Source organism: Plecotus auritus, assembly GCF_963455305.1.
Source record: "Plecotus auritus genome assembly, chromosome: 2".
Taxonomy (NCBI): Eukaryota; Metazoa; Chordata; class Mammalia; order Chiroptera; family Vespertilionidae; genus Plecotus; species Plecotus auritus.
The window spans coordinates 17,157,891-17,185,526 of record NC_137771.1 but is presented as its reverse complement, the minus strand read 5'-3'; the positions used below and the strand labels follow the sequence as shown (position 1 = coordinate 17,185,526).

Sequence of the window (27,636 nt, the reverse complement as noted above, 5' to 3'; positions counted from 1 at the left end):
GGCATGAATCAGGAAGTAGAAGATGGGCACAGTGCGGGCAGGTGTACAGACTCAGTGGTGGTAAGGTGAGGGCTCACTGGGTTCTTGTGTCCTCAGCTAGGTCATCACTGCAAGGGGAAGGGGAAAAGTGGAAGGACCTGTGTCCTTTAGGCCACAGCGGGTTTCCGCTGTCCTGGATAGAGCTATGATAGAGCCCTGAGGAGCCCAGGGCCTAATCGGCCCTCATTCTCCTGGGTACCTCCTGGCAGTTTCCCTAGGGGAACAGTGGCACTTCCTTGACTGACACTTCCTTGGTCACTGAGAAGAGGCCAGTGGTAGCAACTGAAGCCTCAGTCATCACAATCACAAAGTCAACTACAGCCACAATCATAATCACCCTCACCTCACACCAACAGACACAAGGACAGGATAGGAAAGCCTCAAGGGCACCCTGACCCTGAGAGTTGGCAGGGCCCCATTCCCTTCCTGGGCCTGTGGAAGGCAATGGGACTGCCCTGGGTCAGAGCCGGTGCTCGCTCCCACCAGCTTGCAAGAGCGAGAGCCAATTCTCTGACTCTCTTCAGAATGTAGATGGGCAACTTGAAACCAGCCACAGTGGAGGGCTTTGGGCTATTTTTCCCAGTTCATCAGCATATCTCTGGACAGAGCCCTGGGCACTGTGAGACCTTGATCCCCACCACTTGCCTCTGTAAACTCCAGAGCTTGGAGCAGGACCAATGGAAGGAGCCAGTCAACGTGTGCATAGCTCTGGAGGGCAGGTCATCGGGTGGGGGCATGGAGGGGAGATAGGAGGTCACATCCTCGAAAGACGCACCTGATGGTAGACCAGGAACTCTGGGCATTAGCTTAGGGCAGGGGTGGGCAAACTTTTTGACTCGAGGGCCACAATGGGTTCTTAAACTGGACCGGAGGGCCGGAACAAAAGCATGGATGGAATGTTTGTGTGAACTAATATAAATTCAAAGTAAACATCATTACATAAAAGGGTACTGTCTTTTTTTTTTTCAATAGTTTTATTCATTTCAAACATTTTAACAAGAAGAATGTAAACACTAATTATTATAATTTGAAACTTCAAAAAATGGAGGAATCATAGCACAATAACATACCTTATAGTGAAGATGGCAAAGGCAAAATAAAATTGCCTAACAAAGGAAAGGTACAAAAGCCTTTCAAATTAAACTTAAATATAATAAAATAATTTAAAACTAAAACAAATAGAAAAGAACAAAATGTGTAAACAGTAAATTAAACATTTTCTTTAGTGCAACTTCCAAATTATGCCCGGGACGTAGATGTAGATGGCAATGTAGACTGGGTTGAAAGGTTTTTGGTCTTTAAAACATCAACTTCAGTGGGAACAGTGTTGTTGGTCTCCTTTTTAGCTAATGCTCTGATACTGTGCTCTCCAGGGGCGTGTCTCCCTACATCACCACGATAACGTGTCTACGCATTCCCAGGGTGATGTTGGGGGACGCGTCCGCAGGCATTACAAGGAGCCTCTGGAAGATTGAGAGGTTGTTCCTTCTACTGAATGGGTGGATATAAATCCACCCACTCAGAAGAAGGAGCTGTAGCCGTGTTTCCCGACGTTGCCATGTTAACACTGCTGCTGGTGAAGGAGCGGAGGGGAGAGCAAGAGAACCCTCTGCTCTTTCGGCTCCGCGGGCCAGATAGAACAGCCGAACGGGCCGGATCCAGCCCGCAGGCCGTAGTTTGCCCACGGCTGGCTTAGGGACATCATCTTCACCAGAGACTCTGCAGTAGCCCAGGAGTCTTAGGCCTGTGGCTCTCAGCCCAGCAGCCTGACTCACCTTGCTGAAGTTGGAATCCTGAGGTGGGTCTGTCCTGGGAGGGACCAAAGGCTGCTTCTCCCTGTTCCTGATCCCAGGATGAGCCCTGACCTTGGTCATAGACTGGTCTGAGCCTGGTGACAAAGATCTCCACCCAAGCCCAGAGAGAGCCCCACCCAGCTTCTGGGTTGGACACTGATTGGGCCACAGAAAACACACTCTCACCTCCACCTGTGCCTGACACAGGCCCTGGCTCAGCCCTAGAATCATGACAAGCCTAACCCTTGAGCCCAAAGGGGAGCAGGCCAGGAGCCGGCTTGGCTCAGCACCGTTGTTCGCCTCTACAGTTGGGGCTTGAACTCCTGCCTGGAGAGCAAACCGTGAAAACAAAACCAAATTAAAGCCCATCACCATCTCCTCCTTGCTTTAGTGGCACATCACGTCTTAGGAAATGAAGCCTAGAAGCAAAGGCTCTGTTCTAAGGCCCACCCCTGCCCGCCCCTGCTGCGCTTCCTGTTTGATTTGGAGGATTCTTCCCTTAAACCCGCCCTCCCCACTCTCTCTGAGTAGCCTCCAGGTCCCCAGGAGGAGAGGGAGCCGTGAAAGCCCCAGGAACTTCATCTGAGAGCTCATAGGAGGTGAAGGCTAGGACCTTACCTGGCTTATGGGCTGAGGCAGGACCCTTCTTCTCACTGGGTCTCAGTTTCCCCATTTATAAAGTCTTGTGCCACTTTATGATGGGATACATTCTGAGAAATGGGTTGTTAGGCAATTGCATTGTGCGAACACCATAGAGTGCACTTACACAAACCTAGATGCTATAGTCCACTACATATTCTAGCCCAGTGGTCGGCAAACTGCTGCTCGCGAGCCGCGGTTTGCCACTCTGTTGACTAATGAGTTTGCCGACCACTGGTCTAGCCTATTGCTCTGTAGGGAAGGAAAAATAATTTTCCCTCTATGCTTCTGGGTTCTTGGCTGAGATATCCTGTAATAAGAGACAGATTGACAAGAGAAAAACAAACAAAAGTTTAATAATATGTATACCTCCTGTATACATGGGAGGGATCCAGGAAAATTCAGTAACTGGCCCAAATGGCTGAAGCCACCACCTTAAATATTATTTCCAGCTGAAGACAAAAGGTGTTGACGATGGAGAGAGCTCTGGGCAGTTACCAGGAAAAGCACAGTGAGGTTATTATGCAGGTTTCAGTCTTGGCCTTCTGAATTGATAAGAGTTACTAGAGGTAAGGTCACCTCCCACCCCCACTTCCAGGTACAGCAAGGGAGACACAAATGGATATTTTCCTTACGAAAGTAAAATACCTTACAAAGGGTGTAACCTCTACTTGGTTTTCAGAACTTCTCCCTGTCTGTTCTCCTTAAAATTAAGCAGCCTAAAGTAATTCTATGCCAAAGAGACATATTTGAGGATGACAAATTCTGTCTCCCTACAGCTCTTAGGTTACAAACCTGTATAGCATGTTACTGTACTGAATACTGTAGGCAATTATAACACAATGGTAAGTATCTGTGTAATGCGTTGCTCTGCAAAGTCAGCATGCTACAAGGCTAGGACAGCACTATGCAATATGAAATTTTCAGCTCCATTATAATCTTATGGGACCACCATCGAATATGTATGTGGTCCATAGTTGACCCAACCTCATCATTTGGTGCACAACTATACAGTGAGAGACAACCTTCCAGTTCTAATATCCAAAGTTAAGGACTATGATGGCCTCTCTGCCTCAAGGTTGGAAAAATCCTCACTGCCATCAAGGGATCCAGGCTTTAGAGCTGGACCAGCCTTGGGGATCCTCCGATCCCACCCCTTTATGTTAACCCAGACAAAAGAAGGATTTGCCCCAGGAGGCTAGAAGTGAGTTCCCTCCTACCCACCTCCTCTGACAGAAAACTGTGTTGAAGATAAAAGGTGTCTGTTTGCCTATCGGCTGGCCCCTACCTAGACTGAGTGTCATCTGGGCTCCCCACCGCAGGGGCCCAGCCCAGACTGAGGGAAAATAGAAGGAGGGAGCATTGGGAGAAAAGGGATGGGAGGGTGGGTGGAGCACTGGGATTTACTGACCAAGCAGTAGTAGGGAGGAGGGTGGGGCTGGCGTGAGGGGGAGCAGGACACAGAAGCCCCACCCACTCGGACGTCAATTCCCGGCCTCCCTCCCTTCCCCGTGGCTCATTCCCCAGGGCGGACTCCTTCGTGGGAACTGCTGTTTTGGCAGCAGGCACCCAGCCAGGAATGAGGCTGGGTTGCAGGGCGGGCAGTTTCCTGGGCAACCATTGGGGAAGCCCCAGACAGGGCTGCCCCTTGCTTAGTCCTGGGGAAGGGGGTGGCTGTGGGCGGTGCCCCTCCGTGGGCTCAGGGAACCAGATGCCTACTTCTGCAGCCTTCGGAGTGGCAGCTGAACAACACCTGGGAGCTGGTTAGAGACGCAGACTCAGGTGCTTCCCAGACCTGCTGACTCATAATCTGTATTTTAACAAGATCCCCAGGTGACTCCTATGCACATTCCAATTGAGAAGCCCTATTCTACAAGAGGCCAGCCTATATATGCATTTACAGGTTTTAAAATCCTATGTAATAACCCTATGTAACAAAAGGGTAATATGCAAATTGACCGAGTGGCAGAACGACCAGTTGCTATGACACTCACTGACCACTAGGGAGCAGACGCTCAATGCAGGAGCTGCCCCATGGTGGTCAGTGTGCTCCCACAGGGGGAGCACTGCTCAGCCACAGGCCGGGCTGATGGCGAGCAGAGCAGAGGTGGCAGGAACCTCTCCTGCCTCAGCACTAAGGATGTCTGACTGCGGCTTAGGCAAGCTCCCCGCAGGGCGCAGGCCTAAGCCATCAGTCGGACATCCCCTGAGGGCTCTTGGACTGCTAAAGGGTGCAGGCCAGACTGAGGAGACAACCCCCCCGCCCACCAGTTCACGAATGTCGTGCATCGGGCCTCTAGTAAATAAGTAAAAGACATCTACAAACTTTCAATTATAAAATAAATAAGTCCCGGGGATGTACTGTACAGCACGGTGACTATAGTTAACATTACTGTATTGCATATTTGAAAGTTGCTAAGAAAATAGATCTTAAAAGTTCTCTATCACAAGAAAAATTGTAACTATATGGTGAGAGATGATAACTAAACTTATTGTGGTGATCATTTCACAATATATACAAATATGGAACCGTTGTACACCTGAAACACATTATATGTCAATTATATCTCAGTAAAAAATTAAACCATAAAAAGACAGATTATCTTCCTTTTTCTTCTTTACATTTCAGTTATAGCATTATCTTCATTTCCCCCCCCCCCAAAAAAATATTAGCAGTGTATAATTATTATCTATTATCTATGAATTGCATTTCATTACAGGGAAGAAGGTATTGCAAGATACTTGTTGTAAAAGGGAGGTGGGGTCTGCTGGGACTGGGGACCACTGATGAGCAGCCACTCCTGTTTTTATTGGCAACATCAGCCTTGAGGGGATATAAATAGGAGCAAGCAGCCCTTGAGCCTGAGAAGCTTCCACTCTAGCAGAGGAGATGAGACAAAGACGAATATCACCCCATCCTAAGCCTTAGTTTCCTCACCCATGAAATAGGCTTAATCATCAGTCACCTCCACCTGCCTCCCTACAGGGTTGCACAGGCTCCGAGGAGTGGGGGGCAGGGAAGGGCCTTGTGAACCTGAGGGAGGTGAGGCCCAGGAGTGCCCTGCTCACAGCTCTACCCTCTGCTGCCTGTCTCTATCCTTCAGAGTTTGCCCTGAGCCCTCCTGATTAGCCCTGTTTCTGTGAGGGCAAGCATGATTGAGTGCTGACTACATGTTGGCACAGACTTTTATGCCACCCTGAATATAGGTGATAATGACCCAATGAACAGATAAAGAAAAAATGAAATACTAATACATGCTACAACATAGATGAACCTTGAAAACATTATGCTGAGTAAAAAAGACAAATCACAAAGACCACTTATTATATGACTAGTGGCCCAGTGCACAAAATTCGTGCACATTAAAAGGGGATTAGTTAGAGGAAATAATTTAATATTGCTATTTGCCCTTTCTCTATAATAGAAGTGTCAGAGATGAAAGAAAATTAGTAAAATGTATATGAAACCTTCCTCCTGTCAGAGTCTGGGGCTCACCATGGGACCCAGAGTCAAGTCCCTTCCCACCCACATGTGCCTCAAAATTGCGTGAGACCCAGACCTGGCAGGCCCCCACCCCTCATTGGGATAGATCCAGACCTGGTTAGTCCCACCCTTGTCAAGCCCCGCCAGGCAGGAAACATAGCCTCAGGTCCCCTGGCCCGGTGCCAGGACGGGGAGCATGGCCTGGGGTCTCCCAGCCCAGACCAGGGTTGGGGGGCATGCCTTGAGGTCCCCCGTCAAGCCCCGCCAGGTATGGGAGATGGCCTGAGATCCCCTGTCAAGCCCCACTGGGTGGGGGGCATGGCCTGAGGTCCCCCATCAAGTCCTGCCAGGAGGGGGGGCGGTGTGCGCAGCCTCAAGTCTCCCGAACCAGCACTGGGAGGGGGGAACAGCCTCAGGTCCCCTGTCAAGCCCCATCAGCAAGGGGGTGCAGCCTCAGGTCCCCCCTGGGTGGGGGGTGCAGCCTGAGTTTCCCCGACCCAGCACTGGGGGTGCACCTTGAGGTCCCCTGTCAAGCCCCACGAGGCAGGGGGTGCAGCCTCAGGTCCCCTGGCTCGGTGCCGGGGTGGGGGGCACGGCCTGAAGTCCCCTGTCAAGCCCCACCTGGTGGGGGGCGTGGCCTGAGGTCCCCCTGCCTGGCACTGGGGCCGGGGGAGCAGCCTGAGGTCCACTAGCCCAGCACCAGGACAGGAAGCTCACCTTGAGGTCCCCTGTCAAGCCCTGCTGGGGGATGGGCCTGAGGTCCTCTGTCAAGCCCCACAGGGCGAGGGAGGGTGCCTCAGGTCCCTGCTGATTGCTTGTTAAGGCTCGTTATGGGAACTTGGCCTCAGCTGTGGGTGCAGCCATCTTTGTGATGGAGTTATGGTTAATTAGCATATTCCCTCTTTATTAGATAGGATTCCATGCATATGAAATGTTCAGAATAGGCCAATCTACATAGAGACAGAAATTAGTTTAGTGGTTGCCTACGACTGTGAGCTGAGGGGGTTGGGAAAAATGGGGGAGTGACTGCTAAAGGGGACATGGTTTCCATAGGGGGCGATGAAAATGTTCTAAAATTGATTATGGCACTGGTTGAATAACTCTGTGAGTATAAAAATCAATATTGAGTTGTACACTTTATACGGATGAAGTGAGAGACCGCTCCTGTGTCAAAAGTTTAGTGCCTTGCCCTGGCTGGTTTTGCTCAGTGGTTAGAGCATTGGCCTGAAGACTGAAGGGTCCTGGGTTCAATTCCAGTCAAGGGCACATGCCAGGGTTGGCTCGATCCCCAGTAGGGAGCATGCAGGAGGCAGCCGATCAATGATTCTCTCTCATCATTGATGTTTCTATCTCCTCTCCCTTCCTCTCTGAAATCAGTAAAAATATATTTTTTTAAAAAGTTTAGTGCCTAGTGTGATTCCAAGCTCTTGTTTGGCAACCCAAAGCTGAGGAGGAGGTAATGTAGGGACCAAGACTCTCCCCAGAACTCCTTTTCCCTTCCCACTACCTCAAATCATAGAAGGTGTGAATGGAAGAGACTGACTCCTATTTCATTCCCATTTACAAAATAGGAAACCGGTCCAGATAGGGAAAGTGACTTACTCATGTCACAAAGACTCAATTATCATAGAAACTAAGTTCCCTTTTAAAATCAATCAAAGTCGGAATGAATATGTGAAATTTGTACAGGGAGAAAGGCTCATATATAACATTTGAAAGCCAATTGGACTCTTCAGAGTGTATGTAACCCAGCCATTCATTAGGACAATTAAATTTTGGCTTTGGTGAAAATGAAAAACTCTATTGAGTATACCCCTTCTCTCTCTGTCTCCCCCACCCCTTCTCCGTCATCTTCTCTCTCCTCTTCCTATATCCTCCAGTCACCCCACTCCCACCATAATGATGTTTATGTCCTGTGATTGGGCAAACATTGGACCAATTACCTTTGGGAATAGAGGTGTCTACAGAATGGCGATTCACAGTGCATGAATTTGTTAATTGCTCTTTCTAGTGCAGATAGAAGGAAGGAAAGAGGAAAAGAAATCTGTTCCTTTCCTTAGAGAACTTGAGTCAAATGTGTGGGGTGGTCACAGCACCAGGCCACTCTCACAAGGCCCTGCCCCTATATAGTTCCAGCCCCAGCCAGTCTCCTTGGGGAAAATCCCTTCTGCTTTCTGGACCCCAGTTTTCCCATTTATAAAGTGCAAAGAGGGTGAACAAAATGACTGTCAAAAGACTTTCCATCTTGAGCTTTCAAGGTTCTAGGAATGTGTGGCTTAGCACCTTCTCTGCTGCCCTGACTGTCTAGGAACAAGCAGGGGGGAGATAGGGCAGAAGTCAGTCCAGCAGAAGCAATGAAAATGTTACCTCATTAAGGAGGCCTTCCATGATTACACCATCTAATGATGTAATCGATCTCTCCAGTTTTCCTTCTCACTCACTATATCTCTTTTTCACATACATAAATGGTTGCTCCCTCTTCCATTACCTTATTTCATTTTCTTCTTAGCACTATCTGAAATGTCTTATATTTTTTCTTTTTTCTCTTTTCGTCTTATATATTTTCACATGTCCTATTGAAATAATCTTTGACCAACTATATATAAATCAAAACTTTAAAAATATTTACTGAGCACCTTCTCTGGGGCGGATGAGGAACTTACTGAGGGGGTTTAGTGACGTGCTTAAGGAAGCACAAGACCTGAGAAGGCTGAGAACAGGCAGGCAGGAAAGAGATTTGCCAGCCACCAAGACTCCTGCAGACAGAGCTGCAGAAGGGCCTGAGACGCTGGGTCAGGAAAACCAACCCCCCAGTTCCAGCTTCCTTCCATCCTCCATAAAGGCCCTGGGTTTGTGCAAGTGTAGTGGAATGAGCATGCGCCCACAGATTCTATGGCCCAGGGTCAGCACAAAGGCCCGACTTGTTCGCTGTGTGACCTTGGGGAGTCAGGCAGGTACCTCCCTTCTCCAATCAGTTTTTCCCCTTCTCTGAACATGGATGTTAAGGCTGGCCAGGCTGTAACGCACTCTCTTGATTGACAAGGAACAATCAAGAGAGTGCGTTAAAAAGTCCCTACCTCGGTATATTCTGAGTTTGTTACCTTTCTTCAACGATGGAAGATTGCGGGAAAGCAAAAGGAGCGCTGTGTAGAGTTGTACAAATAGCGCGATCTCTCAGGGCTTCTGAAAATAGTGGATGACTAGGGCCAGGCCAGGTGATTTCTAAATTCCTCCCAGCGCCAAAAACAAACAAAAACACCTGGAACTTATTAGTGGTCCGACTCCGCTACAAACCACCGATCCCCCCCCTCCCGTCTGCCCCTAGAGAGCGCAATTCCTTTAAGTCCAGGGTCAGGGCTCCGCCGGGGCCAATCACCGTGAACAGAAGTTCTTTAAGGACCAAAGCAGGGAATTCAGCCGAGAAGGAGGGCAGGGCAGAGGACTGCCTTCCAGCCAATCAGAATCTCCATGGCTCTTCTGACCAATGGCAGAGTTTTGAGAGACTCTCCCGCTGTGTGACAGCTACCTGGACCAATGGGCCTGTCGCCCGCGGCCTATAAAAGTCAACTGGGCCCTACGCGACAAGCTCTAGGGTCCGTAGGTCGCCGCTGTCACAGGTGTGCCCGGGATTGCCTCGCCGCCGCCGCCGCTGCCGTGCTGTCCCTGCAGCCGCGCCTGCCGCCTGGGACCCGGCCCATCCACTCTCCTCGCCCTCCTCCCCTTAACCTTCCCGGGTTTCTGCCGTCGGGGCCCCGGGCCGGGCTAATGATGCCGGAGAACGGAGTGGAGCGCTCGGACCGGGCGGCTGCGCTGGTAGGGACGGCTGCAGCCTCGGCGGTGGCCACGGCCGCCCAGACAAGCGGCGGCCCCGATCCGGGAGCCGCATCAGCTTCCCTCGGGCCGCACCTGAGTGGGCTAGGCTGGCCGCAGGTGAAGCGGCTGGACGCGCTCCTGAGCGAGCCAATTCCCATTCACGGGCGCGGCAACTTTCCAACGCTGAGCGTGCAGCCCCGGCAGATCGTGCAGGTGAGAGGGCGCTGGGTGCGGGGCCTGGGGTCTCTATCCTGAGGCCCTCGTGGCTGGAAGGACCCCGGGGTCTGTTGGATTCGCTGGACAGCTAGGGAAAATGAGGTTCAGAGAGGGACAGGGGCTATAACAAAATCGCACAGCATTGATAGTAGACCATACTCCCTTTTCCCTGCACCTCATAGTCCCTCCCCGCTGGGCTTTGCCTTCCCCCGCCCTTGGGGAGTCCGGATTCCTCTCGGACTGTTCACCCTGGCTTGGAGAGGAGAGCAGGATGAGGAGAGACACAGCAGTTGGGGAAGAACAGTCCCGCCTCGAAGGACAAAAGATGCCAGGCAGCCCTGGGTGGGGAGGTATACATTCTTGGATCCAAAATGGTTCTTTTCATGCCCAAATCATCATTCCTGGGCCTCATTCTCTCTTTTAAAAAAAAAAAAAAAATTGCCGAAACCGGTTTGGCTCAGTGGATAGAGCGTCGGCCTGCGGACTGAAGGGTCCCGGGTTCGATTCCGGTCAAGGGCATGTACCTTGGTTGCGGGCACATCCTCAGTGGGAGGTGTGCAGGAGGCAGCTGATCGATGTTTCTCTCTCATCGATGTTTCTAGCTCTCTATCCCTCTCCCTTCCTCTCTGTGAAATATCAATAAAATATATTTTTAAAAAAAATTATTTATTTATTTATTTATTTATTTATTTATTTATTTATTTATTTCAGAGAGGAAGGGAGAGGAGAGAGAGATAGAAGCATCAATGTTGAGAGATAATCATTGATCGGCTGCCTCCTGCACGCCCCCATACTGGAAATCGAGCCCGAAACCCAGGCATGTGCCCTTGGCCAGAATCGAACCTTGGGACCCTTCAGTCCGAAGGCCGACGCTCTATCCACTGAACCAAACCAGCTAGGGCATGGGCCTCATTCTTATTCCTTCCCTCTCTCAAAGTTCTGGGGGCAGACACTGTCCTGTGCTTCCACAGCCCTTTGCTCCCACAGCCCTTTGCTCAAGAGCCCTCTAGCTATTATGTGGACAAGGAGTCCCTCTCAGCTGGGTTGTGGTAGGAGAAGATTAAGCACCAGGCCAGACCTGATGCCTGCATGCTGGGAGGCAACCTCAGGTGTCCAGGTTAGGTGTTTCTTCCCCTTCCCAAGACTGGAAATGAGTGTCAGCCCAAATCCCAAGCCCCGTTTCTGTACTGAGGAGCAGGCAAAGAGAATTCCGGCAACCCCTCTCCTCTTCCTCAGACTCCTCTTCCCTTCACCTGACCTTCAGCAACCCTAAATTTGCTCTTTCATCTGTTTAGACCAGGCACTGTCATGCTCTGAAATACCAGAATATGGTCATTGTTGTACCCATTTTGTAGCTGGGGAAGCTGAGGCCCCAGAGATGAGCTGCCTAAGACTACCTAAATAAGTGAATATTAAACCCAGAGAATTTTGGGTCTTCCCAAGAGCCACTGCTGCAGGTACAAGGTGTTTTCACTCCTTCCCCAGTTCCCAAGACTCAACATCTAGGTCTGTGGAATAAGAAGAAACCAGAAAATCATCCACAATTCCTGCACATTCCTACCAGAGATGGACTTTCTGGGGCAGTAGCTGACAAAGGGGTGAAGCCTTAGCTTCCACAGAGGGGCAGGGGTGCTCTTGCTGGGGGATTACCTTGCCCTCCCTTCTGAGGAATGGGAAAGGGTGGGAGCAGATTCTCCAGGGCTGACTCATTTGCAGCCCATGGCGCCTCACAGAGGCATTCCTCTGCTGCCCGCTGTCATGGGGTAATTAGGAAACCAGTTTAGGCTTTTCTCCCCAGGACAGTCAGGTCAACCTTGGGGCCCCAACTTCTGAACCTCCAGGACTGTTGCTTCAGGAATGGGGAAGGGAGTGGAGGAGCCCAGTGGGACAGCTTCTCGCTGCAAGGACAAGAGGTGCCCTGGAGGGGAAGTACCAATATGATCCAAACTGCCTTTACTGGTGCCAGCTGGGTGCCAAGCCCTCTTTGGGGCCCTAGGGGGGCATAGGTATGACTGGGACCTAGCCTTCCTGCTTTCCAGGTCCTCCCAGCCAAGTGGGGGAGCTGACTTTACAATGTGATAATAGTACAATGTCCTCCTAGACCAGCCTTGGGCAAACTACGGCCCGCAGGCTGGATCCGGCTGTTCTATCCGGTTCTCTTGCTCTCCCCTCCGCTCCTTTACTTTGAATTTATATTAGTTCACACAAACACTCCATCCATGCTTTTGTTCCGGCCCTCCGGTCCAGTTTAAGAACCCATTGTGGCCCTGAGTCAAAAAGTTTGCCCACCCCTGTCCTAGAGGGTCAGAGACATCACAGAACAGGGAGCCGCCCGCTATGGTGGAGAGGGCAGCAGAGACTTCAGACCTGGACTGGAAGGTCGGACATCTGGCTTTAGGGCCTGTGCTGTTGTTCCTTCCCTCTGCTGGACCGTTCCTATCTGTTCAACGGGGATGGGTTGGACTGCTCTCCAACACCCTTTCTGGTTCTAGAAAGGGAACAGGTGCCTTCACCTGGCCTGTGTAATTGCCTCCACAGGGAAGAAAGTCCATCTTCTGCCAGGAATCTGCAGCTGGCAGCTTCACAAGCTGTTGGGAAGTGTGTGGTGAAGCGCTGGGTGTGTGTGGTGGGAGTGCTGGGTGTGTGTGGTGGGGGCGCTGGGTGTGTGTGGTGGGGGCGCTGGGTGTGTGTGGTGGGGGCGCTGGGTGTGTGTGGTGGGGGCGCTGGGTGTGTGTGGTGGGGGCTCTGGGTGTGTGTGGTGGGGGCTCTGGGTATGTGTGGTGGGGGCTCTGGGTGTGTGTGGTGGGGGCTCTGGGTGTGTGTGGTGGGGGCTCTGGGTGTGTGTGGTGGGAGTGCTGGGTGTGTGTGTGTGGTGGGGGCGCTGGGTGTGTGTGTGTGGTGGGGGCTCTGGGCGTGTGTGTGTGTGTGTGTGTGGTGGGAGTGCTGGGTGTGTGTGTGTGGTGGGGGCGCTGGGTGTGTGTGGTGGGGGTGCTGGGTGTGTGTGGTGGGAGTGCTGGGTGGAAGTGCTGGGTGTGTGCGGTGGGAGTGCTGGGTGTGTGCGGTGGGGGCGCTGGGTGTGTGTGGTGGGGGCGCTGGTTTTTGACTTTGGGGTTCTTACCGGTACTGGGTTGCCCTGCAGTTCAAGAATTAGAATCTTTCTCCCTCTTCCTTCTCCCTCCCCTTCCCCCTCCCCCCTCAAGGTTTCACCTACAACAGCAATCTGAGCTGGAAGAAATGCAGTTCTTGCTTGTACCCGGGCTTGGGAGCCCACTCTTTTGTAAGAAGTTCCTGCCCTCTGGAAGCCTGGTTCTAATTAAGTTCAGCCATTTATTGCCTGTGTGACCTTGGATAAGTCCTTTGTCCAGGTCACAATCTTATCTCTCCAGCTGCAGCCCTAGGACTTGCATTAGGTGGCTCTGAATTTTTTATAAGCCTGCTATCTGGCAGCACCTGCGGTCTCCGTGCAGGTCTCAGCAGTGGCCTGGGAGCAGAGTGGTTCTGGGGAAGGCCTTGACACAGGAGAAAGGAGGGTGTAGCCACTGCCCCCTCCATGGCTGGAAAGTCTGATTCAGGAGGCTCCAAGCTGCCCTGCAGTCCTTGGGTGTGGCAGTATCTGGGGACTATCTGCCAAACTGGCTGTAGTCACACCTGGGAAAGAGACAACAGCCTCTGGCTGGCTGACACAGCCAACCCCATGGCCTGACGCAGGCGATTTAACAAGGGTACTGCTACCTACTCACCAGGCCAGATGCCATGCCCTGGGGTGGGCATTGGCCTGGGAGCAGGAGCTGGCACTGAGTAAGGCTTAGTCAGGTCTAATGGGACTTGGGAGGGGGCTGGTCTGCTCTGCAGGCCTGACCAGGGTCCTTGGGACAAGGTCTTTGGCCATTTCTCTCCTTGGCCTACATGGATACAGCTGCCAGGGTGTGGGTTAGAAGTCCCACAGGCTGGACTGCAGCAGCTGGCTCCTTACCACCAGCCTCCCTGTCTGTCTGCCCAAGGCATTTCCCAACCCCCACCTTCTTGCTCGGTAACTACTCTGACTCTGGGCTTCAGTGACTGGAAGCTTTGGCCTCGCTTTGAAATTTTAAGAGGGCGGGAGGATTAGAACCCTAGTTTCTGGTCTCGGCTTCCTCTGAACCGTGGAAAATGGTAATACTTTGGAGTCAGTCATACCTGGATTTGAAGGCACCTCTGCATGATCTTGGGCAGGTGACTTCACTCCTGTGAGCCGCAGTATCCCAGTTTATAACTTAGAGATCATAAAGACCTCTTATACATTCCGGTAAGAAGGTCTAGTGCCTGGCATCTAATACTCCTCTTTCCCTCCCCCAGCTCCCCCCTCATCTCCTCGTAAGTTTTTGATGGCCAGTTGCTCACTCCCCATAGCCATGAAAATACCTGCCCATGGTCAAGGTCCTCCTCCAGGAAGCCTTCCTGGAGGGAGCCGCCCGCCTCAGATTGCCCCACTGCATCTTGCCTCCTCAGCACTTAGATGCATTCTTTACAGTAATTCCTCGTGAGGCTAGGAGGGCAGCCCCTCCAGCAGGCGGCAGGCGGCAGGCGGCAGGCGCTGACTTGGCAGCAAGGGTTGCAGAATCACTCAGGGTAGGAATGCTGCCTGGTCACTTTCAGGACAGTGTGTGAAGTACTCTGGGTCTCTTGAGTGTCCAGCCCAGCTCCCCTCTTCTCCCACCTGGTCCTAGGCCTGGGAAGACGCCTCTGGCTAAAGGAGCAGGTTTAAAATGACTTGTAGGAAAAAAATAAAAACATAAAAAATAAAATGACTTGTAGGTTTGCCTGTCATGTTCCTGTGTCAGCAGATGGGATCTGCTACATCTCTTCCCACTTGGTCGGGAGGCTTTCTAAGAGTGGAAAGGGTCTGGGTTTTAACTGCCAGGCCTGCCATTTCTGAATGGCTTCCCCTCGATATTTCACCACTGTAAGCCTCAGTTTCCTCATCTGTAAAATGAGTAAAATATTTGCCTCACTGTGATCTTGTAAAGATGAATTAAGATGTGTATCTCAGAGTCAAAAGAGCATGCATGGATTTGAGAATCCAACTGACGTGGGTTCTAATCTCACCCTGGCCGCTGTCTGACCTTGGACATGTTTGTTAACCTCTCTGTGCCTCAGGTCCCCCATCTGTAAATTGGGATAATAATACTCAAACATAGGATTATTGTGAGGAATAATGTAGTAATGAGTGTGAACTAACTATTATGTTCCAAACACATTTGAGCAATTAGCATTATGCCTGACACAAAACAAAGTGTTTTGCTTACAGTTTTAGAAAAGTAGAAGAGCATAGTGGTTAAGACATGGCCTCTGAGTTTAATTCCCAGCTCTGCATTCACCAGCTGGGTGACCTCGGGCAAGTTACTCGGCCCCTCTGTGCTTCCATTTCCCCATCTGTAACGTGGGGATAATTGTACCTACCTCACAGAGTTATTGTGAGAATTACGCGAATTTACATCCTAATGTATAGGATCAGCACCTGGCTTTTAGTAAGTTCTATGCTTGCATATGTTATCATTATTGCTGTTCTCTCTGAGGCTTTCCTCCAAATAGGCCATTCTCTAGCCTAGGGAATTTTGGTTTAGAGTGTTAAATGTCTTTCCAAAGGCGTGACAGCTGACAAGTGGTCAACAGTGGTTGATGTTATTATCACTATTACATGGAAGCCCATGGCAGACCTGGGGACGGGGGACAAGCTCCTGACACCTCTCCTTCCTGCCGTCCCCTCCACAGGTCGTCCGCAGCAGCCTAGAAGAACAGGGACTGCGCGTGCATGGTGTGCGGCTACATGGCTCGGCTGCCAGCCACGTGCTGCACCCCGAGAATGGCTTGGGCTATAAGGACCTAGACTTAGTGTTCCGCGTGGACCTGCGCAACGAGGCATCCTTCCAGCTGACCAAGGAGGTGGTGCTGGCCTGCCTGCTGGACTTCCTGCCGGCTGGTGTGAGCCGAGCCAAGATCACGCCACTGACACTCAAGGAGGCATACGTGCAGAAGCTGGTGAAAGTGTGCACGGACACAGACCGCTGGAGCCTCATCTCGCTGTCCAACAAGAGTGGCAAGAACATGGAGCTCAAATTTGTGGACTCCGTCAGGCGCCAGTTCGAGTTCAGCGTAGACTCCTTCCAGATCATGCTGGACTCCCTGCTGCTCTTTGGCCAGTGTTCATCCACACCCATGTCTGAGGCCTTCCATCCCACCGTGACAGGGGAGAGCCTGTACGGGGACTTCAACGAAGCCTTGGAGCACCTGCGGCACAGAGTCATCGCCACACGCAACCCTGAAGAGATCCGTGGTGGTGGCCTCCTCAAGTACTGCCACCTCCTGGTGCGTGGCTTCCGGCCACAGCCCAGCACTGACGTGCGGGCCCTGCAACGCTACATGTGCTCCCGGTTCTTCATTGACTTCCCAGACGTGGTGGAGCAGCAGCGCACACTGGAGCGCTACCTGGAGGCCCACTTCAGCGGGGCCGACTCAGCCCGCCGCTACGCCTGCCTGGTGACACTGCATCAGGTGGTCAACGAGAGCACTGTGTGCCTCATGAGCCACGAGCGTCGCCAGACACTGGACCTCATCGCCACCATGGCACTCCAGGCACTGGCTGAGCAGGGCCCAGCTGCTGCCGCTGCCCTGGCCTGGCGCCCTCCAGGCCCTGATGGAGTTGTGCCTGCCACTTTCAATTACTATGTGACCCCTGTGCAGCCTCTGCTGACCTGGGCCCACTCCTGCTATCCCACCTGGCTGCCTTGTAACTGACTCAGACCCTGGTCAGGAGAGACTGGGTCTCCCCAGATGGAGTGGGGCCTCAAGGAGTGTGTGCAGGGCATGACCAGAGACAGGCAGCCTGTGCCAGGTGGCCCAGCACTGCTACAGGGTTGGGCCTTCGACTGAACAGACCAGGCTCCCTGAGTGAGGCCCCTGTGGGCTTACTGCCAAGCTGGGGTTCTTTGCTTATTGCCACACACTTTTAGACCAACATGACTGTGTGGTGCAGGAGCTGTTTGTCTTGGGGGTTAATTGCCTTTAGGAGACAAAGCATGTTTGGGGTGTTGGTCTCAATGTCCATCATCGTGGGTTGATTTCTGTGGCCTAAGAAGGGTCTTTTTGGCTAGGGCCAGCCTATAGTGAGCCCAGCAGCCCCAAGGGTCTGCAGCCCACACAATGGCTAAAATATGGTGCATTATGGGAACTAGTCACTTTGGGTCAGGCTGGGCCACTCACAGGGCCTGGTAGTCCAACCTGGCTAATCACTGGGGAGGGAAAGGGAGGCATGAGACAGATACCTGAAGAGGGATATGTTTGGCCCGGTCCCCTAACACTCCTAACCTGAGCAGTCAAGGTATATGGACAGGACCAAGAGGCCTGGGGTAGGACACAGCCCAAGACCCTTCCAGGGTGTTGCTCCCTTCCCCCATGTCACAAGGAGCCCTCCTGCCTGGGAGCTTGTTCTTAGGAGGGTACAGAGCCCAAATTGGCCACAGTCAAGTGTTCCCACCCCACTGGCCTGGTTACAGGGTCCTCAACTCGGGGAGGAGAACCATGCCCCGCCTCTGCACTCTTAACACCTGCCAATAAAAATTGTCTACACTGAGCCTAGCACCCTGTACCATGCTTTCTCCTGGGAAAAGGACCTTCCATGGCTGTGGGGGCTGTGGCTGCCTCCCCCAGCCTGAGTCTGGCTTATATTGTGGGAGGGTACTTGCGGGGGCGGGGGCGGGGGGAGGTTTGAGTCCTGGGCTGTGGCTGAGGGAATGCCCCTTCTTCTAGCAACACCAGCCCCAGCTTGACAACTGTGCTAGGAGCTCATGTCTACCCATATGACTTGTACCTGCACATTGCCTCAGCAAGTCTCCTGTTCAAGAGTAATTATTTCAGTGTCTCCCACCTAGAATCCGAATGATCCTGGACCTGGTCTCACACTGTGGTGCTAAGGGCTACTTGACCCCATTTCTGCCCCTCTACCCCATCCCTTCCCAGGAAGCAAGTGGAAAACAGGTTGGGTGAATCCAGACTGCAGACGACCTCCAATAATGGCAGCTAAGACTGGGGGATTTCTAGGGTCGCCCAGAGCTTGAGCCCAGGTTTGGCCACCCTATCTGGGAGAGGTTCCCTCAGTCCTCTGGTTCTGTCACCCCCAAATGCTGATGGGCACATTCCAACTTGTTCTAAGCAGGTTTGTAGTCTCCTATCCAGCACCAGAGGCCATACCAGGCTATCTGGGAGTGAATGTCACCCTCTCAGGGAGCTCTTCCCTCAGGGCATCAGCCAGTCATGGTTCTGGACGCTTCCCACTGTTTACCCAGCCCCTTTGATCTACGAATTGCAAAGCCCTTAACACATTCATCCTCATTAGTGGCCTCTGAAGTGGTGGCTTGGATGGTTTCAGCCAGGGTGAAAAAAAAACAACCCAAGGCCACAGGTCATCTGGGTAAGTCCAGCCACCTCACCTGCTCAATGGGTCCCTGCTGGGCTCAAAATGGCTAGAAGGGTGAGTGGAAAGGCTTTCTTTGCTGGGTGATTAAAATAGCTCCCATCTTCACTCTGCCCATGCCCACCTAACTAAGGTCCTGGGAGGGACAAAGTTTGTCCCAGCTCCTGATTTGGGCGCATAGGGGATGCTCACAGTATAAGCACAGAGGCTTAGCTTGTTAGGGTAGGGAGCACGCTTTACCTGGATATGTTTGTTTCAGAAGGTGAGAAGCCAAGAACCAATGGTACTAAGTGTATATACCAGCAGTCAGGCCACGGCAAGCCAGCTACCCATTCTAGTGATTGGGAATATGTCAGCAAACGCAAGACTAAGATCACTGCCCTCTTGAAGATTACAGATCATAAACTAAATTATATAGTCTTAGAAGATCAGTGATGCTCAAAAATATACACAGCAGGGTAAGGGGTTGGAATAGCTGGAGTTTGCGAATTTTAAAAGAAGTCAGGGTGGGCCTCATCGAAAGTGTGACATTTGATTGCACAGAATTAAAGGTAGTGGAAAGCAAGCCATGCAGATCTGGGGGGAGAGTGTTCAGGCAGAGGGAGCTTGTCTGATAATGTACACGTCTCGGGAGGGTGCATGCGCCTAGGGTTTCTAACTGGCCTTGTGCAGGTGCACATGCTCACTAGTGTCCTATGTAACCTGCATGGGGTGAGAAGCAGGAGAGAGACAGGCGTTCCCAGTAACAGCTACTGTTTCTCGAGTGCTTTACTCCAGGCCAAAACTATGCTAGGTCTCCCCGACCAGTACCGCTCATTTCATCTTCACAACTCCACAAGAGCAAGGATTATCTCCATGTCAGAGACCAGGAAACTAATGCCAAAAAGATCAGAGAAGTTAGTCTGACTCCAAAGCCTTTGCTGTTAACCCCTGCACCATCCTGCCCCTACACTCTGATGTCCCATGGATGAGCATGACGGTATGTCTCCTATACATATATTTGACAGGGCATGTTGGCAAGTGACAAGAGTTAATATTTCTGTGACATTTGCCATTTTATGTATGCCTATGGCAGAGTGTATCAGTGTGACAAGACGGACATTTTCTTTTTTTTTTTTTAAACATATTTTATTGATTTGTTACAGAGAGGAAGGAAGAGGGATAGATAGTCAGAAACATCAATGAGAGAGAAACATCGATCAGCTGCCTCCTGCACACCTCCCACTGGGGATGTGCCCGCAACCAAGGCACATGCCCCCGACCGGAATCGAACCTGGGACCCCTCAGTCCGCAGGCCAACGCTCCATCCACTGAGCCAAACTGGTCAGGGCCGGACATTTTCTTGATGTACGTGTGACAACAGCCATGACTGTGGTGATAACAGGCATGCCTGTGGGTATGTTTAAGAGTGGGACAGTGGGTGTGAGAAAAACACTGACTCAGTGGCTGGCATTGTTCTCTTGTGGACAATTCCTGCAGCCATGTAAGATGCCAGGGCAGGCTGTTATCAAGAACTGGAAATCCCAGAGCCAGAGAGGGGAAGGGTGAGGAAGGAAAGCCCCCATCCCCCACAGTGCTCTCCAAGTAACAATCCCCCCCCCTTATGACCACAGCAGGTGGGGAAACTCTAGAGGGGCAAAGAAGCCCTGCTGTGAACATTAGGGAACCGCAGATATGCCCCCCAAGCAGCTACAAATGTGTTGGCTCCTCCAGTCCCACTCTCCGCCCTTCTCCTTGCTCTTTGCCCTGAGGAGGATGACCTCTGGGAACTATGCATCAATGACTCCCTGTTCCTTGCCTTCCTGTTGGGTTTGGCCAATGAGAGGCCCTAGCAGGAAATTGGAGAAGAATGGGGTATTTATTCCCGTTCCCTCCCCACCAGGTTGTCTTATTCATCTATCTCAGTCACAGGCCACTGCTCCTGTCAGGGACTCTCCACACAGCTGTCCTCTCATCCCTTTACCCTCCACTTCCCTCCCCCATTTCAGGTCCAGGAGAAGTGAAGGCTTCCAACTTTTGCTATCCCCTGAGAGCAGCGCCATTCCGCATTAGTTTAAGCCCACATCTTTGGAAAGAGTCCCTTTTACATCTCTGCCCAGTTTGAGTGTGCCTGTCTCCTGATGGGACCCTGACTGCCGAACAGGTCCATACCGTTGCCAGCACAGTCCTATGCTGCCAGGTTATCACAAACATGCACAACCTCCCTCCCCGTCACACATCTCACATGTGCATTCCCAACCCCTAACTTCCTCATCACAGTCTTAATCAGGGAAGACTTCCTGGAGAGGGTCAGCTTTGAGCCAGGTCAAGGGAGAAATCAGTCTGCAAATCAGTCAACAGTCCCAAGATCGTCAAATGAAACTAAACAGAAACTGCTCGAGGAATTGCCAACTTAAAGAGTGGTGACAGACACATAAAGGAAAACAGGCAAGGCCACTTGCAAAGTAAACTCAAAACCACATGCAGTTGTCTCACATCATTGAAATTTATTCTTCCTGAATGTATGAATCAGGGGACTGACTCAATATACATTCATTTCGCAGAATTCTACAAGTTCTGGGTTGTGTGTGAGTAAATGTGGTCCTCTTCCCTCTATTAGCAGGACATTTGAATAAGTGTGGTTCCTTTTCTCATTTAAAACTTTGCTTAGAATTATGTAGCCACTACCTCTTTCTCAGAAAGAGGTGTGTTGCCCCAGGAGCCAGAGCTGATCACCTTTCTGAGGGGCCACAGGCATGTTCCCACAGGGACGGGGCGAGAACAGTGAATGAGGAAGAGAGGGATTTCTCAAACTGGTTTCCCTCAAACAGGTCTCCAAGCTGTTAGACTGAGAAGCAAGGGCAGCTACCAAGCCGTGTTGTGGCTTGTTTAAGAGTGATGACTCTATTTTTTAAAGAAATACTTTTCGCTTTCACATTGGAAAGGTTTGCTGCACTCTTAAATAATCTGATAGCATCTCAGGGACTTCCAATGGTACAACATAAGCCAAAGTCAAATGTGGCATACATGAAGAAATTCATAGTACAGGAACTTCCTCGGAATCCTGCCCCTGTGAAGTAAGGAGGCTCCGCCTTGTGTAGGGTCGAGTGAAGAAGTCTTCCTGGAGGAGGTGCTCAGGGAAGGAACAGAATCCCAGGAGTTCAGATCCGTAGAGTTGCTGGGAGAAGCTGGAGAGAACAATTTCAAGATTTTCTATTACCTCTTCCCCACAGCCACCCAGCCCCACCCAAACCCTTCAACATCTACCTCCTTAAGAGGGGCCATTATGGAGAGAAGGTGCCGGGGTAATATTATGGAACTGGGCTCCATTGACTCTTGCCCTGGAAGGAGTGGGGGCTCCTGGGGTAAGCAGAGGTTCCCTTGAGCCTTTGTCCTTGGCTGGGATCCCCACTGGTCTGAGCAGCTCGAATGGAATGTTCCTGGGATGAAAAGCCTGCCCCTTCCTCCATCTCTCCCCTTATGGAGTTCCCCGGGGCCCATAGTGGAGACGGGGAGGTTCCAGGGATTCCTGATATGGTGATGCTCTGGAGAAGCAAAGGCCCACATTGCTGGGGGCTATGTCCTGGCAGCCTCTCCTAAGCTGGGCAGATCTGCTCCATTACACTAGTACAGATCTCCACTGTGTTAGGCCCTTAGTGTGGCTCCTCATTTCATACTCAGAAGCTAACTCCTCCTTAGCTGCCCAACACACACACACACACACACACACACACACACACACACACACACACACAGAAACTGGTTCAGGGAGAAGGTAAATTATTTGCCTAAGGTCTCCCAGCAGAGAAGTTCCAGGCCAGGACAGAATTCCAGGTCTGTCTTGTTCCAAGCCTGGGGTACTTTCTGCCCCACTGTGGAGCCTATCATCCTCCTCCTCTGCCATCCCAGGATCTTTGCTCTCCTTGGCACCAAACATCCCAGCCCAGGTGTGGAGGGAAGAAGCAGTCCAAGGCAAGCACAGGCCCTCAGCATAGTTGGGCTGCCTTTGCCTGAAGCCAGGTGTGCTGACTCAGCCTAACTCACCCCTCCTCCCTTCCCCCAGAACCCAGACAACCAGGCTGAGGAGCTAGCCTCTGGGGGTGTGCCCAGACCTTGGGAGGGGCACCTTCTGCTACTCCTCCAGCTACCCCTCTTATCACTCCCAGAAACAGGGATCACTGGACCCAGACATAAAAATGAGAGCCCAGAATCCTCCCACATTCATCTGATAAATGAAAAGTCACAGAGTCAGATGTTTAAGGGATCTCCCACATACAGGTTCTATGACCTTGCACAAGCCACCTGTGGAAATGGGAATAACCCCTATGTTGCAGAATAGCTGGGAGGATTGAAATAGATAGTGGATATAAAGTGCTTAGCACAGTGCCACATAGAGGAGGCGGTTAATATATTATTCCAGAACCAAGGATTCCTTCTCCCATGACTCCTGGCCATGGTGCGGCTGGTCAGGACTAATGGGGGGAGAAATAGGCTAGGGACCTCCCAGCTTTCCCAAACACCTCCTCCCCCGCTGGCTCTAAAGACCTCTCCAGCCCTGAGAAGCCTGGACCCCCAGTTTTCTCCAGAGCTGCTGTCAGGGAAAAGGAGCCTCCTGGAGACTACCATTTGCAGGCTTGGAGCACCTGAGCCAAGACCTGTTGCTTTAGCCCAGCCGTTGGCAAACTACGGCCCGCGGGCCGGATCCGGCTGTTCTATCCGGTTCTCTTGCTCTCCCCTCCGCTCCTTTACTTTGAATTTATATTAGTTCACACAAACACTCCATCCATGCTTTTGTTCCGGCCCTCCGGTCCAGTTTAAGAACCCATTGTGGCCCTGAGTCAAAAAGTTTGCCCACCCCTGCTTTAGCCTCATCTTTAGGAAACCACCTTGGTCCCCAGGTGGCAGTGGGAGAGGGTGTTCATCAATGTTTGTTGAGTTATCAGTGTAACGAATCTGTGAGAAGCAAAGTGACTCCTGGTGATCATCACCAAGGGCAGCCTCTTTCCAGGAAAGTCTTTCCTGATGGGACTGGCCCAACCAGAAGGCTTCCTTTGAGCCTATTCTCTAAGTGACCTCCCCTAACCCCTCTTATGCCAACCAGGAGGCTGGATGGGGGCAGGGACACTGGGAGTCTAGCTGCTCCAGACTATGGGGAGGTGCCCAGGGAAGCAGCCCCACACTGCCCTCTGGTGGTGCCACCCAGAGACCGGAGAGGCTTTCACTTGGCTAGGGCCAGCCAAGAGAGGGAAGGGGCTTATCCAGGGGAGGGACAGGTCCCAGACTAGAACTCTGAACTGGTTCCCCAGCCCCAGGCATTAACCTGAAGAAAGGCTCCTGTTCCCTCATTTCCCTTGGTTGAGATCGCAGATTCACTAGTAGCCATCAATGTCCTCAGTGCACAGGTCCAGTCCCCAGGGCTGGAGGCCATCAAGAAAGTGTTCAGGAAGTCATAGGGGTGGGGGCAGGGAAGGGGGTCAATTTCCTGACCAGGGGCTATAGTTATTTATGAAGGCCTAAAAATAGCCCTCCAAACAACACAAATTGCCCAGCCCCCAGAGGGTCCCCTGGGATGGTGACTTCCAGCGAAGGCTGCCTAGAGGAGGACTGGGAGACACAGAATCTTAAAAGTGGAGACCCTCTGATTAAGTGCTGCTTCTTGAGCCCCTGGACTGAGTAGATGTCAATGTTTGTTGATTTAGGGGAAAAAATGGAGCTTCCTAGACGAGGCCCTGGGCTGAGGGGTGGTGGGCAGAGCACTAAACCAAGTGCTGGGGTTCAAGCCACGGAGCACCATGTGACACAGCCAAGGTCCTTGGTTAGCAGCGGGACATCTGGAAGTGGAGGGAGGAGACAGAGCTGCCTGTGACTCCAGGACCATCTCTATTTCCTACCATCTCTAATTCCCTCCCCCTACCCCCACCTCCAAATCAGGGCAAAGCTGATTACTAATAAATCCCAGAGAAAGGCAAAACTGGGATGGCACAGAGCACTTTACACCATTAGCTAAAAGCTTCTCTGGACCAAGTGCTCTTCTGTGCAACCCAGAAAACAAACAGTTCTGGCTACACCCCAGTGCTGTGGCCAAAGCTCCTCACTGTGTCACTCCCAGAAAGTCCTTGTCCTTTCTTCACCTCCAGACCCCAAACACCAGAGTAGCTTCAGAAGGTTCTCCTCTCTGGGGAGGCCAGAGGATGTCAGGGCCACCTACTGTTCTCCTGGTCCCCAAGCTCTTCTCAGTCTCTGAGACCTCCTCCTGGACTTTCCTTCCCCAGCTAAAAATGGGTTCAGGAAGGCCTGGCTACTAGCTAAGAAACCAGCCCAAAAGTTTGGTACCTGGGGAAAGAAAAGGCTGATGGGGGGGGGGGGGGGTCAGGTGAGAGCCCTTGGGGCTCTGCCTTTCAGAGCAGTACACCGGACCTCAGGACTCTAGGATTAAACCAGATCGCCCTGACTCGGACATTCTCATCCTACCCCCGTCTACCCATTCCCAAGTCCTGACAGGAGGAGGGACAGCTGTATCCAGAGAGAGAGAGACTGAGGAAACCAGCCCAAAGAGGGGGCAGAGTCGTTCCAGGTCACACAGCAGACAAGCTGGACATCAGTTCTCTCTAGCCCCTGGCCCTGGGCAGGGAGAGACACTAAGAGAAAGCCTGGGATCTAGTTCTGTCCCTTTGCTGGCATGTGACCTTGCCACTCTGCAAAATGAGGACTTGAAATTAGCTCCTGACTCCACCAGCAAAAGCCCTGCCTGTTTCTAGGTGTGATTTAAGAGAATAAACCATTCTTCCATGACTTATGGGGGAGAAGTCAGACCTCTGCCCTGTGTTAACCTCACTACAGCCCTTCCTGGAGGTGAAGGCTGCAGTCAACTCAGCTGGTGAGCAGCAAAGCAGCAGTGAGGCCATTCACAGCTGAGTGGGGGCTGGGGAAGGGGAGCCTAGAGTGCATGTGGACAGGAAGAGAAGCAGAGCTCATTCCAGGTCTGGCCCTTTAAGGACCCCCTTTCTAGAAGTTAATGACATACCTGCCCCCTTGGGCCTGTTAAAAGATGTTACCTGACTCCATCCCTGGCAGAGCCATTTTAGAGCCAGGTTGGGGGGAGGGGTCTCTCGGAGAACAAGTGAGGCTTTAGACAGTTTGCAAACACTGGTTATCTAAGGCTGCACTCTGAGCTAAGCTGCATGAGGGCGTGAGAAAAAAACCTCTCCTAGAAGTGGAAGGGCTGAAGCATTATGGGACAAAACCCCTCAATCTCTCTGGGATTCCATCTCACAAATGGAAAACGGGCCTAGGAGAGAACTCAGTAGAACATTGCTGTACCAGCCCCACCCCAACTTGGGACTTCATTATTCTGTCCGCCCAAAGGTATGGAGCTAGGAGGTGTCAGAAAACAGCAACCTCAAGGGCAAGACTCTTCTTACAGCCCCAAGGGACTCAGGAAAGTCGATGCAGGTGCAGGGGAGGATGAGGGAGTGCTGCGTCAGTGCAGCAGGCTCCAATTGGTAAAAGCTTGCTGGCAAACCTTCCTGGGGTCTGAGCACCCTCCGTTTGTCCATCTCTATAATAGGGACTTGGTGCTACCGCCTCACTTCCCAGGTCTGGGAGAGGTCGCAACCGAAAGTGGACAACTTTATTAGGGACCCAGCGGGCTCCAGAAGCCCCAAGGAAGGGAGATCCGGTTCCCTGCACCACCCATCCCCGCCCCCTGGAAGCACCAGCCGCTAAGACCGCACCTCAGCCTCCTTTACTGGTCCCCCGGCCGCCCGACTGTCTCTTCCTGTGACCGACCAGTCCATCCATCCGCGCCAGTGACGCGTCCGCAGTCCTTCATCCGCGCCTCGCCAACGGCCAGTCGGATGGCCAGGGGTCGCGGCGCTGAGGTCAGCGCTGGGGGGAGGCGGGGCCGCGGGGCGGGCTTCGGCGGAAGGGCGAATCCGGCTCCGGGCCGCGGCCCCGCCGCAGGCGTCCGGTGCCCCAGGGCACGCAGCTACCCAGACCCAGCGCCGAGGCGAGCAGCGCGGGCGGGCGGCCCCGGCGGCCGCGGCGCGAGCCCTTCTTGAGACGCGACCCGTGCGCCGCCAGGTAGAGCTCGGACTGCGCCACGCCACCGCCCAGACGGCTCAGGCTTTCGGCCCGGTGCGCCAGGCGCAGCTCGGCCGCCAGGAAGACGCGGTGCAGCTGAAGCACGCGGCTCTCCAGCTCCGACACTAGGCGCCGGCGGCCCTCCACCTCCAGCAGTCGCCGCCGCGCTTCGGCCAGCTCCAGTGCGCGCCCCCCGGACCCCGCCGCACCCGGGCCGCCGCCCGCGCCCCCTGCCGGCCCGGTGGCCCCCGCACCCCCGTTAGCGCCCTGACGCCAGCGCTGCAGCTCCTGCCCCTCGGCCAAGCCCACCGACGCCGGGGTCGCCTCTGGCAGCGACGAGGCCTGAGTCGGTGTCGAGGTCAAGGTCGGAGTTGGGGGCGGGGGCTGAGGGGATGGCAGGGGCTCCCGGGGCGGCGGCGGCGGCGACCCCGGTTCCGCTGCCCCTTCCTGGGCCCCCGGGCCGCAGGCGCTAATGCGGCAGCCCGGCATCCCCCGCCCCGCGGCGGTCTGCAGCAGTCGGTCCTCGGGTTTGGCCGGCTGCCCCCGCGCGAGGGAGGATGGACGTCCAGAACGCAAGCGATGTGGCCGCAGCCCCCGCGCCAGCACCTCGCCAGCCACCAGTGCCTCTTATAGAATTCGGGCGGAGCGATTGACAGCACAGCCAATCCAGGGCTGGCATGCTCTGACCCCGTCTCTACCCCGCCCATTCACGACATTGCCCACACCCTTTAGGTCCTCTGTCCCTCTCGGCTTTGCTAGGGCATCCGGTCTCCATCCACCTCTCCCAAATTTTCGGTCGTAAGAACACTGCATCTTCTCTGTTTTGGCCCCGAGTCACATGCTCTGGTAGCTAGTGCTTAGAAATCATGGACTCCAGTCTCCACCTGGGGGAGGGTTTTGCCTATGTGACAGGGAGAACTCAGGAGGCTTAACGCTTTGCACAGTGCTCCTTCCCGTACCGCACCCCTTGGTCCAATCGGTTCTGCCTGGTCTTCTGCGCCACAAGGCCCACCAGGACCCCCTTCTCCGATCTCCCTGGGGCAGTGGAGAGGTTAACACAGAGGGGGGACTGGAGTCCTGGTAGGGGTCCGATGGGGTTTGTTCCCCACCAGGCAGGCCCTTTGCGCCAGCAAAACAAACTA

General features: G+C 52.8%; 2 protein-coding genes across 3 annotated transcripts; one reads left to right on the top strand and one right to left on the bottom strand.

Annotated features, from left to right (window-relative positions):
- Nucleotides 1-9,544: 9,544 nt before the first annotated feature.
- On the top strand, nt 9,545-17,591 carry TENT5B (terminal nucleotidyltransferase 5B). Its single transcript, XM_080655055.1, has 2 exons — nt 9,545-9,981; nt 15,736-17,591. Exons 1-2 carry the CDS (start codon nt 9,721-9,723, stop codon nt 16,756-16,758), a joined length of 1,284 nt encoding a protein of 427 aa, XP_080511181.1. The 5' UTR covers nt 9,545-9,720; the 3' UTR covers nt 16,759-17,591.
- A 3,308-nt stretch (nt 17,592-20,899) lies between these two features.
- Nucleotides 20,900-27,105, bottom strand: TRNP1 (TMF1 regulated nuclear protein 1). 2 transcript variants are annotated; one of them, XM_080656975.1, is made up of 3 exons: nt 26,146-27,105; nt 23,733-23,829; nt 20,900-21,600 (listed from the first exon to the last, which is right to left on the bottom strand). In XM_080656975.1, exon 1 carries the CDS (start codon nt 26,981-26,983, stop codon nt 26,294-26,296), a length of 690 nt encoding a protein of 229 aa, XP_080513101.1. In that variant the 5' UTR covers nt 26,984-27,105; the 3' UTR covers nt 20,900-21,600; nt 23,733-23,829; nt 26,146-26,293. The 2 variants fall into 2 exon arrangements, with proteins under 2 accessions (XP_080513101.1, XP_080513100.1); XM_080656974.1 differs by lacking the exon at nt 23,733-23,829.
- Between the last annotated feature and the right edge of the window lie 531 nt (nt 27,106-27,636).

Coding starts and splice junctions, on each gene's coding strand:
- TENT5B (XM_080655055.1), top strand. CDS start 9,721: ATGATGCCGGAGAACGGAGTGGAGCGCTCGGACCGGGCGGCTGCGCTG. Junction 9,982..15,735: donor AGCCCCGGCAGATCGTGCAG/GTGAGAGGGCGC, acceptor TCCCCTCCACAG/GTCGTCCGCAGCAGCCTAGA.
- TRNP1 (XM_080656975.1), bottom strand. CDS start 26,983: ATGCCGGGCTGCCGCATTAGCGCCTGCGGCCCGGGGGCCCAGGAAGGG.